Consider the following 12,892-nt stretch of genomic DNA (forward strand, 5'->3'; position numbering starts at 1 on the left):
ATCAAAAGAGTTTTAATTACCTCAGACAAAATCTTTTAAAACTGGATGGGGTTTTTTTGCATGTACGTTAAGGAAAAGATTTTTTCACAAAATGTAATTTCATTCTCCACAGAATACTTAAAATGAATGCAAAGGGAGTTTTTCTGTTGGGGAAAAAAATGTGCAAAATCACTGTTGCAAAGGATAAATTCATTTTGTTAGCCATTGTTCTTTAACAGCTCTCTATTTTAATGCAACTTATATGACACACAAAATATGCATTATCAAACAATGAAATATTTAAATGTATTTCAGTACAGAAATAATTTGCCTATAGTTTCACCAACATAAGTTTCACTCAGCAGGTATCATTTTACATTGTATCTAGATTTATACAGCAAAAGACTGTAAGTTGGCTAAAATCAGAAACAAAGTAATGGTCTAGACAATACAATAATACTTCCATTTACTATGGAAAATTATAAACCTCCTTCACATTTTAGGAAAATTATGTAGGAAAAATTTTGAAATACCCAAGAATACACTATGAGTAAGACAGAAGTGAGGTGAGTTATTTTGTTTTAAAAAGAGTAATTACATCATATTTCAAATTTATCTTTAATAACAGAGTACTTAGGTGTCCTACTATTTTCTACGAACATGCCAGTCGTAGGTCAAATGTTAGAACACTAAAGATTTTAATAGAAGTGCATTCTTAGCCAGAAAAAAGAGAGCTGAAAACTTTGGTGGGGTTTTTTTGTCATGGTAAAAATGAAGTACATTTTCCCTACAACATTTGGCTATTCCTAAAACAGCACTACACTCTCAAACACCTTCACCTTCACCTTAATGGACACCTTCATGTTAACAAATAATAAAAAAATTACATAATTATTTCTTCTCTGAAAAGAAATTGTGATCCTTATTCAGACTACAGCAGTAGTTCTCTGAATTGAAAGCTCTAAGCACATACTTTATGACAACCATTATTTTCTATCACTTCCCAGTCTATCCACCAAAAATGTATTGGTTAATTCAAAACTAATCATCATTCCATGTTCAGCTAGTCTAATACCTTTACTGATTTATTTTTTTCTGGTTTTTGTAATCACCAAGCTCTCCAAACATGTAGGAGGAGAAACTGTCAACTTGTTTTTCAACAACAGCTAAATTAAGCTGGTAATCAGGAATAGAAGATACAGATCTAATGTCTTTGCCTAGGACAGTGTGAAATATATACTTCCCATCCTCATCTGCTCTGATCAGGAGACTGCTCTAAGCACACCTTTCATAGAATACTCAGGGAAGGAGATTCTACTTCTTTGTCTACTATACAATTTAACTAGAGTCTTAACAATTTTCTTAACAATTCAGACTAGAGTACATGCTGGAATACAGGTCACCCATGTCAAAGCAGCCTAGAGAATCATTCCAGTTTTCTGCTCAGTAATGATTAAATATTCCATTAAAAGTGACCAACAGCAAAATAAGAGACTGAAACATTCCAACCAAAGCATCCTAGAGGCAAGCATTAGAAAACTCTGACGTGTCCAGATACTCTCAGAATATTTAACTCTGAACTTCTATGTGCTGCATAAATTATCCCATAATGACATTGCTACTTCTTTCACCAATGAATGTCTCAAAGCCTAACTTGTCACTTAGGCAAAAAGGAACATTTCACTAGGTCTCATTTATTTCCAGTGTTTTGTTTTGTTGAGAAAAAATGGGGAAAACTGTTTCCTCAAACTAATCATTTTCTCTCAGTTTCACATGCAAAATGAAATAAAAAAACCCTTCATTCAAGTTACCAAACATCAGAATTAGCCCTTGACATCAGACAACAAAAACCCTGAATGGCATCTATGCAATTTTTTCCCACTACTTAAATGAAAATGGCCTATCAAGATTTTCTTAAAGAACAGACTTGGCATAACTGAAATACTATAATGACTGACTGGAAGACTACAGAAAGTTAGCACTTCATGAAGAATTCCAAGTCTTGTCTTGTGGATAACTCCAGGCTACTTGATGTGTATTCTAGCTCATTTTTTAACTTAGAATGTTACATAGCAGATATGCAGAAAAAGAAAAGTTAGAGGTTTTTTTTAAATCAATAGGTATAACAGTCACATAAAGCAACAAAATGTCTAAGAAAAGATTTTATAGTACTACTTATTATCTAGATCAACTGATACGTGTTTAGTAATTTTGCAAATTATGTACTATTTGTTTTTGTAAATGAAAGATCAAGAGTCTGGTTTTAATTTTAGAAGTATACTTCTATGTACGCTTTATAAACTAAGATATCTTGAGCTAAACCTCAAGCTATAGTCTAAGGGGATATAAAGTACTACCACTGTAAATCTAATTAACAAATTGCTGTTAATTAAGCTTTCCAAATCTATTTTTCCTAACATATGGGGGGGATAGTTTTGCATAATTGAACCCATCAGTCTAATTTAGGGAATATAAATGGCAAGCTAAAAAAAGAATATGCTCTCAATCTGCTTCTCTACATGAGCAATTATTAAATTAACATTGTAATTTTTTATGTTTTGTAAACAGATAATATGACAATTTCCATATATAAAGTAATCTTATTATATCATTTAAATATAGCCAAAGCCCTCTGCAGAAAAAAAAATTAAATCATTGTTTGAAGATCATGACTGAATACATAAAACACATTCAAGAGTAATAAAACGCACATTGAGCTATTCAAGTGATTCATATTGTCTGTATGTCATTGGTGTTACCTCACTAATAATTATTATAAATTATTGTTTAAAAATTATTTTATCTGGCAGCTAGTTCAAAAGATTTCAGTTTAACAGCTTGAAAAACTCAATGGCAATTAAGTAATATTCTAATACAGGTAATTAACTACGTAGGTGGCAGTATGAATTAAACTATGAAATACTATTTGCTAAAGCTGAGACTTAGTGTATAGGCTTCTACCATACTCTGCAGCAGTAAGGAATATTACTTATAAGCATCACTTGTAGAAACTGAGACTGATGTTGTCAAAACGATATAATTATATAATTTGGGATATTTTCTCATTATAAAATTTAAAATAATATCATTTATTTTGTCTATGCTGTGTTTGGTGGGGTTTTTTGTATTGATAATATATAATATTATATATTATATATATATAATTTTATATATGTCCTCTTTTTTGTGAACCAATAGTATATTTAAACCAATATAACAAATACAAGTATTTGTCATATTCACATGTTTCTCGTGTAGTGTGATACTATGTTACCATAAAACTACCAGGCCAGAAAAATGCAGAATGTATCATTTATTTTTTCTACTTAACTGAACCAGATCTTGAAAGAGGTTGTTTACCATTTTATTTCTTTTACTTGTTTTATACAATGCATCTACACTGAGATCAAAAACTGCAGAAGCCAGCCTAGCAAAAATATTTTTTACTACTGTTAAGTCAACAAACAAACAAACAGAAATCCTCTCTAAAGTTAGTATATTTGGAATAAAACCCAAACTAAAAAGTGCTGTGTCTACTCAGCTCAGGGTATTTTATCTCTCAGATCACAACAGAAACTTCTATACAAGTGTAACACCAGCCATACCCCCAGCACATTATATAGTGAGACCACATATGCAGTTCTCTGTATAGAAACTCCTCCAGAGATCTGTGACCAACAGGTGTGACCAATGCTACTTCCCCCAGCTCTGTGCTGAAAGGACTCCATGCCATTCACTTTCTGACATTACGAAACTCCCTGAAGGCTCCACCAATCCTTGCCAGTACAACAGTCCATTCCATTCTGTTTCTAAATATATATACATTTTTAATACAATAATGGTTAGAATGGTTAGACCTACAGACAATGAAGTGAATGAGGCTACAGTGTCTTTCATTGCAATGTCACATCCTTGGAATATATTTGGAAATTATTTTACAGCTGCAATTAGAATATCAGTATTTATGCCATAGTAACAACCATTACTGGGTTTCTTTGTTTTCAGCAATACTACCTATGTACAAAAGGAAAAGTAACAAAATTTAACCTTCCACATCTCAACATCTTTTTTTTTTTTTACTACATTAAAATTGCAATAGTTGACTGACTTACCATATTGTAGGTGGTTCAGAACCTTCAACTTCCAAATAATCATATTTTTCTTCCATTTGGAAATCTGTAAATATGAGTGAGATAGTATCCCCAGGCTCTGCCACAATTGTCCATGTGCAATCTGCATTGTTATGGTATTCATTAGGAAAGTTGGGGCTCGAGATGATACCACTGGATCCTCTCATAGTTCCTCCACATGCATCCTCAGCTGTTAAAAAAAAATAATTATAACTGTCATTAAAATCAGCCCTTAGAAATGTATGCTTTCTTGTTGAGAATGGAAGTTTATTACCTTTTAGGTGAACAATTGCTTAAGGTTTTTTAACATGTTAGACTTAGAATGCTGCTGCAAAGTTATATGACCAGATAGAAAAACTAAAGTAAAAGCATATCTTGGGTTTAATCTTACTAATTAGCCAGTGAATTTAGCATCCACTAAATACCACAAAACTGAGGAACCTCACCGCATCACAGGTTCAGGTCCTTTACTGTGAAAGGAATAAAAAAATATAAAAAAGGTAATAATGAAGTATTGGCTTCATGCATTAAGGACAATAAGGAGAAAAAAATTTATTTGTTAGTTCACAGAAGTAAAATGTCCATTAAAACAATGGGTAACATCCTGGTTCAATGATTTTGAAGGTTCTGTATATTGATTTTTAAATACTGATTGAAATATGTTTGTCCTGGTTTCAGCTGGGATGGAGTTAATTGTTTTCCTAGTAGCTGGTAGAGTGCTACGTTTTGAGTTCAGTATGCAAAGAATGTTGATAACACACTGATATTTTCAGTTGTTCCTAAGTAATGTTTAGGTTAAGTCAAGGATTTTCCAGCTTCTCATGCCCAGCCAGCAAGAAAGCTGGAGGGCCACAAGAGGTTGGCACATGACACAGCCAGGGCAGCTGACCCAAACTGGCCAAAGGGGTATTCCATACCATGGGACATCACATCTAGTATAGGAACTGGGAAGTGGGGGCGAGGAATCGCCGCTCGGGGACTAATTGGGCGTCAGTCAGCGGGTGGTGAGCAATTGCACTGTGCATCATTTGTACATTCCAATCCTTTTATTACTACTGTTGTCATTTTATTAGTGTTATCACTATCATTATTAGTTTCTTCTTTTCTGTTCTATTAAACCATTCTTATCTCAACCCACGAGTTTTACTTCTTTTCCCGATTTTTTCCCCCATCCCACTGGGTAGGGGGAGGGAGGGAGTGAGCGGCTGTGTGGTGCTTAGTTACTGGCTGGGATTAAACCACGACAATGTTTTATCAAGTACCGAGTTGAAAAAGTTCTTATAGGTAAATTTTCATAGCTAAATTACTGAAGCTTATGCAAACTGGAAAGACAAATAGTAGCATATGAAATAGCTTTTCAGCTCATGTAACAAGTTAAAAGCAGAAAACCAGGAGTATCATGCAAGACTAAAGACTTTGGAATAGCTTTCTCTCAGACTCAAAAACAGAAGTGCTTTTCAAAAATACTGTACTACAGAACACCTTTTTTTTTGCTTTTCATGAATGAATTATAGAGAAGTCTATCCTAGTTCCTAGCAATATAAAAAACTGTTCACTAAAAATGTTGCTATACTGTACCAATACTTAAAAGAATAAACAGAGTGACTGTGTTTAAAAACACAAGCTGTGTCAATGAGCATGTCTGCTATTTCTGAGCCACATCTGTTTAGAGATTTTTGCCAAAATGTAATTTTGCTACCATCAGCAAAATGGCCCAGACAAATCATCATGTATTTTGTTCTGACTCATGTAGCAAATTTCCTACAAATAAAATTAATACTAACTACATTTAAGTACTGTAAATATAACCAAGAGCACATCAGATATCACAGATCATCAGATATCTTAGCCTCTGTAATGCAAGCATGAGCCCAATAAATAACAGAATTACTGTGCTATGTTCCTATATTCCTCCATCTGTAATATCATTCGCTTGTGATTTATTTGGTTCCAGTCTTGCAGTCAGATCCTCATAGGTAAAAGCTCACATGTGGGAGAAGGCTAACAAACATTAATCCCCATGAAAATGTTCGGTGCCTTAAGTTGTGAAGCCACTGGAAAAAAAAATTGATCTTCGAGTAAATCGACAAACACTGAAGTTGACAGCAGTTCTACCACTGACTTTATAGTGCATAAGACCCTGACAAATAAAAGAAACTGTAATAATTGTTTCTGTGCAATCTGTTTTTTAGCACCTGTATTTCTATCACACTGAAACAGCGTAACTGTTTAGATGTCAGCTATGAAACACTACAAAGGAAAGAATAGCTGGTAAGAGAACACTTATGAAGACTAACAGTGGCCCATCTTCATCAATGCACAAGTCGTCCAGTAATGATGCGTCAACAAGGAAGAAAGACAGGAAAGACAATCTTTGCAGTGATTTCTGTACAGAGCCCTGAGCATCTTTCTCTCTCACAGCTTTCTGACTCACCTCTGTCAAACCACTGAGGTAGGAGCCCTCAAAGATACTGAAGTGCCTAACACTACAATAAAAATGTAATACCTAAACAGCAGTTAAGCACCTTGAAAGAAGTGTGTATCCACCCCTGTTCTTTTAATTTCCATTTACCAAATATGGAGAAAAACATTCACAGGAATGGTGAGAAGACAATAGTTCAGTTAAGACTTGATAGAATCTGACATTATGCAATTGCAAACGCATAGCTAACATTGTTGACATTTAAAAAAACCTAAATCTACTTTTAAAATTCCTATACCATATTTTCAAATTAAATTTATTTTGTCATGTACTGGGAAAATTTATCTAACCTACAAACTTGCAAATGTGATACGAAGGCATAAATGCAAAAAATACGCATACTGCCAAGATGTCATTTTTCCAAACACATTTCTCTGATCTTAACCATATGCTGAAAGGGGAAGATTTTTCAAAGTGATACGTGAGTGGGGACTTGGCTCAAAAAAGCTTTTCAAGGTATCATGAATTCAAATGAAGATCTATATTTGAATATGCATAAGAGCTCTTATGCAGAGGGATTATAACTGATATCATGATGTGAGTGATGATTATGAGACTACAAAGGTTTTGAGGGTTTGGTTTGGGGGGGATTGGCTTTTTGTGGGCATCGACTGGTTTTTATTTCTATAGATAGATATATGCAGCTTTTTTCCTTTTTTTTTTAAATTATGGCTAAATGTCTGTTAAAAAATTAATGTGAAATGATTATACATTTAAATAATTTCTGGTGAAAAGTAATTTAATAAAATTTTATATTTTATCTTGTAACCATCTTCCTGGCTTGCTGTTCACTGTTCCTTTTTCATAATAAATTTTGAAAATATATTTCTCTGGTTAAGTTTTATTAAATTGTAATATTCTGCTTATTCTTGTAGTTTCAGTGATATTCACAATAATGTTACACATATATTGAACTGGAATTTTCAGAAAGATAGATGATCAAAGGCAGGCAATGTTATCAGTGATATATACACCATGCAAATTCATGGATTTCAATGAGAATTCAATGAGACTGCATGGTAGATCAAGCTTTAATCTGCCACACAATATATCGCATCATCTTATCTATCTAGATATTTATAGTGTACTAAACAGTTAAACTTAAGTGCATAACTCATCACAGAGTAATAAACATGTTATGAATTCTTGAAAATAATGCAAGAAAAAAAAAGAGTATAGCAACTTTCCAAGTTTAAACAATGACTTTTACAATAGCCAATAAAAGTTCTGAACAAGCTGAACCACTTTTGAAGAATCCCATCAAAAAAAGCTGAGAGGACCTGCAGTAATCCTTCTGTACCTTGATCTTAGCTACACAGACTCTATGAAATTCATGGCATATTCTTCACAATGTAGTTCAGGCACAACCCCAGGCATACCGTTGTCTGCTCTTTCAAATTTTAGACAGTCTTACTTCAGATAAATTAGCTGAGCAGTCTAAAGGCATCAGCAGTCTAAAGGAATCAGCACTCTACCATCCCCTTTTAAGCATTTTACATCATATTAATTATTGCTCTTAAATATACACATTAATAACTACCTTTTATCCGAAGATCACGAAAGATCTTTACATTAGGAAGCAATCAATTCTTTGAGAAACTCCAGTGCTCTTCAAAAGAATTTAATATAGGCAAACACATAATACTAACTACTGATTCCATTAGTGTGGTGAAAAACTACTTTACCTGTTTCTGCGTAGCAAACAAATGCACATATGCATGTGTCTACACAAATTCTAACCATCCACAGAATTTTATTTGAGGCTCAACTGCTGCCTTAAATATTGGTATCTAACTATTAAGATTTTTGATGGGCAACTGAAGAAAACAGGAACCCTGAAAAATGTCATTCTCTATCACCCCATATTTCTCATATGTTAAAAATAAATTAACCACTTACATGCATAAAATAATTATGTGGAAAGTGGAGCATAATTCTAAGTATTTTCAGATGTTTCTGAAACAAATGAAAGATATTGCTTTTTACATCCTTCTGAAACAGCTCATGTCTATTTGTTACAATAAAGTAGAATGGAAATGGAAATTAATTATGCAGATAATACTTTCTGATATTTTTCCAAAACCACAACACTTTAGCTGTAATCTTGATTCTGACAGAAGAAAAAAATGCATTGTTATAAAATTCTACCAGTGTTTTCTAAATAAGATTTTTAATCAATTACTGTCATATCCAAAGTAAAGGGTAAAGAAAATCAGATTATCTTCTCCAGGCAGTAACTTGGCATGTGAAAGCAAACATTGTCTATTAAAAAGGCAGCACACTACCTTAGCTATAACTTAAATTATACAACCATTTCTGAATGAGAAGGTAGTTTCTTTCCCAAGGACCTTGTCTCTTTATTACTCTCTGAAAGTCTGTCAGAGGTTGGCTCTAAATAAAAAATAAACAAACAAAAAACCTCACCTAGATAGCAGCCCCACTGATCACTGTTTAGGGAGGGGTTTTAAAGTGTTCAGTAGGTGCTCATTATGAATGTTTTAAAATATGTTTATAACAATTATATGGAACTATTTACTGATCCTGACTTAAACATTATTACTACACAAGCATTTTATGCTTAGTATTTTCCTCTTTATAGGTCTGTATGTCTATACACTCATATTGTTTTTACAGAGCACCACATTGAGAAGCAGCTTCATAATACATTTTGGACTTAATTTTCCAGAAGTCTGAATTTGCTGGTTTATCCATCAGCAACTTCCACAAATTTCCAATGTCACACTTGGTCAGTGTTTAATCTAATGCTCTCATATACAGTTCAGCTTTGCAATTTTCTCCACATCCTATACTGCTTTCATAAAAAATAACTTACAATTTGTTTCTTATTAAGTTTCTTCATTGGCTGTGCTACAGACAAGCAGCAGAAAGGAAAACATAAAAACTGAACTGGAAAGCCTCTTAAAAAGTTAAGCTCAGTTTTAAAGTCTGTAGTATAATAATCCAATTGTGAAATGTGCAAATGAACACAGTAATAGGTTACATAGTCACAAAAATATCTTTAAGAAGCTCCATAGGCAATGCCATTTTCCAGCAGAGTTCCCTCTGCTCCCTCCTTTGCACAAACTACAACGCTTATTCCTTTTGTTCCCTCTATTCACCTTTCCTGGAGTGTCTGTACACATCTATTGCAGGACTCCAGTGGTGCCAGCTGTTCTGCTCTGTGATTTTAATAATGTCACTGATCTACAATTGCATATAAATTTACAGTTCCTATGTTTCCCATGCTACATGTGTTTGTGTACAGGCACTTGAGATGTGTCTGTGGTCACGCCACTTCCTCAAAAAAAGTGCAAGAAAATCCCTCAACACTCTGCCCCATGCAAGCTTCCCCCCATCCCCCTGTTCCCCAAAAAACCTGAAGGCTTTGGTCACCAACCTCGATAAACCTAGCAATAAAGAACTCCTCACTAGGTTAGCAAACCTCTTGGCAATATTGTTCTTGCCCCACTAAATAAAAACTAGTTATCCAACTAGTTCAACTTAAGTCTCTATAACCTTATGCTCAGAGTCAGAGAATAAATGAATGGGTCTTTAAACTATAGAGAACAGCATATGTAGTATAATGCACATTAAAATTTATTTTCATTCTATATAGTGATACATTCTAAAAAGTCCAAATATAATGAAAGATACATATCTCTATATATAATTTCTGAGCAACATTTATATGTTAGCTTTTTCCACAAACCTGCAACAATAAAAAATGTCAGCCTTCCCTCATAATTTATCCACAGAATAACCTTACAGCTTTCAGAAATTTAAATGAAATTATTGCAAAACATCCATCAATTGAAAATCTTTAAGGATAGCTTTGCAGATTTGTCATTAATGACTGACATAAAATTCATCCAGCTTTTGAGTAGAGGGACATAAAACATTTCTTGAGCACATATGGAAGTCTTACTTTCTACGGCTTTGTGTTATGACTTGTAAAACTCACAATCTTAAATTCCAAATAAACCCAAGGATGACTATAAATTGACATGATTCGCATCCTCAAATCCTTCACTTTGTACTTGTATGCTCAGCATAGCTGTAAAATTTATACAGATTTGACAGGCAGCAAAAAAAATCAAATAATAACATCTGTAGCTAAAAAGGTGAGGAAGCTCAGGAGCTTAAATGGTGCTAGCAAAAGTTAAATGGAATAAATTGCCTCCTAACCTGCCACTTTTGAGAGAGAACCGCAAAAATGAGCTATGCCACGGGGGAAACACTACCAACACCAACGCAGCTTGTACCTACCTGGAGTCCTGTACTGAGCGGAACTGGCAGGGAGCGGTAGGAGTGACCTGCGTGGGAGGAGGCCGTGGCCTGCCCCGTGCCGGCTACAGCCGGTTCCAGCCGGCTCTGCAACGAGCGGCGCTGACCCACCGCATGACAAAATGGACGTCACGGAGGAGCCGCCGGAGGGGGCAGGAGGTGGCATGGGAGGGGGCGCAAAGGGGAACACAGGAGGAGACGTGTAGGTGCATGTGAGGACACACCGAAGGCTTGCACAGAGGGGAGGTCCCGAAGGGAGTGCGGCCCTGGAGGAACCATACGGAAACAACGGGTAACACTGGGAGAGTAGGATGAGGGAAAGAAAGGAAACCGGTAGGTCCTGTCGCCTCACACACGTCCCCCCGCCCCGCCTCGCTGGTGGGGCTGAGGCTGAGGCGGGACAGGAGCGAGGGGAGCAGAGACCAGGAGGGGGAGGAGGGGACTGCAGGGAGGTGAGGGAGGTGAAGGGGGAGGAACGGCCTTTTCCCTACGTGTTGAAGGTTTTGTCTTCTTTTGTTTTGCAAATCTTGACTCAGTAACGAAATGTTCGTGTTAACCTGCAATTAATTAAAGTTCAGTGAGATCCTCAGAGTTGGCTGGTTTTCCACCAAGGAAAGGTCACGTTGTGGGTGTGATTTAGGTGAGTCGGGTTCTTCTGAAGGGTTACAAGTAGGAAAAGTAACTGTTTCTACTATACACTGCACAGTTATCTCATTTACTTTTTTATCTATAAAGAAGGAAAAATGTTAACAGTGGAAAAATCTTGGCACATGAAGCCAATAGTTTGGGGCTTTTTACAAAAAAACACGGAAGGTGTGCAGTCTGCTGAATTTTTAACTATATATTTGGAAAACATCAGAAGGTGTTTGGTTAAAATGTACATAGGTGGTTCATTTTTCTAAATTTTCTGTTTTTCTAGACTAAGACTTGAAATTTGATGGATTAACTCACAAGCATGTTTAACAAAGTAAGATAACCCACCAATCTGCGCATCAGCCAACTGTTCCTTTACTGCTGTTTTCCAGCAAGAGAATGAAATACATCTTTTTTTCACATAAAAATGAACGTTGGGGAGGGTTTGGTGCTTTTATTGCTTACTAACAAAACAAGGTAATTTAAATGAAAATATTTGGACAGGCCTTCCTTATGTGAGCACAACAGAAGAAATGAAAAAGTATTTCTTGCCGATCAAACTGTTTCCAATTGGTTAGTGCAACAGTAAAGCTTAGCAGTTCTGCAGTGTTAAATTAAGATATTAATTCATATTTCATAGTTATCAAGCCTGATATTTACTGTTTGAGTTGCTGAGGGGCAGAGGGCTTAAGAGTAAATTCCTTAAAAATGGAATACAGAGGAAAGCAGAAATTAGTTAATTGTTCAGGCAAAGAAAATGAAATAAAGACCTAAAAGTAAATATTTCAATTCATCAATTTGAAATTAAATTTTTTTTCCAATTATTTTTAATAACTGCAGAGAACATGGGTTTTTACTATAGTTTTGAAATGTAATTTTGTCTTTAAAGCACGCATGTCAAACATGAGAGATGATCAATCAGTTATTTGAGATTTTAGAAATTATTAGAGATCTCCTATTTTTTTTTCTAATTTCTCAGTAAAGAAACTACATTAAAGTATGAGTTTAGCAATGGTTGATTTTTACACCTGGTTTTGCAGTTTTGCCTCTGAACCACAAAGAAATTATTCATGCACCTGTAATTGAGACATTGCTTTATCAAAAAGAGGATTATGCTAATATATAAAATAAGAATGTGACAAGTACCTAAGTATTTAAAGTGATTTGTTTTATTTATCTGTTGGCAATTTACTGTATAAAACAAGTTTGTTTCTGTTCTGTGAAAATGATGTGGTGGGGCAGTCAGGAGGAAGGCTGAGTCGCTTATCCTAGCCACAAGACCCGGTGTCATCTGACATTGCCTGCAGGGAGGAAGAGTTGGCACTTCCTTTGGGACCAGCTTATAGCTCTTAGCTGAAAGGACCTTCTCAGATGAAGAGTGCAG

At 35.0% G+C, this 12,892-nt stretch overlaps 1 protein-coding gene across 3 annotated transcripts in view; it reads right to left on the bottom strand.

Annotated features, from left to right (window-relative positions):
- The window catches only part of CSMD3 (CUB and Sushi multiple domains 3), a 767,893-nt gene that overhangs the window by 550,647 nt on the left and 204,354 nt on the right, over window positions 1–12,892 (bottom strand). For all 3 annotated transcript variants that reach the window (XM_049824473.1, XM_049824463.1, XM_049824457.1), the window contains exon 5: window positions 4,092–4,299. In XM_049824473.1, the coding sequence (XP_049680430.1) occupies window positions 4,092–4,299 (208 nt within the window). The remainder of the gene's footprint in view (window positions 1–4,091; window positions 4,300–12,892) is intronic.

This window comes from Accipiter gentilis, chromosome 2, assembly GCF_929443795.1.
Source record: "Accipiter gentilis chromosome 2, bAccGen1.1, whole genome shotgun sequence".
Taxonomy (NCBI): domain Eukaryota; kingdom Metazoa; phylum Chordata; class Aves; order Accipitriformes; family Accipitridae; genus Astur; species Astur gentilis.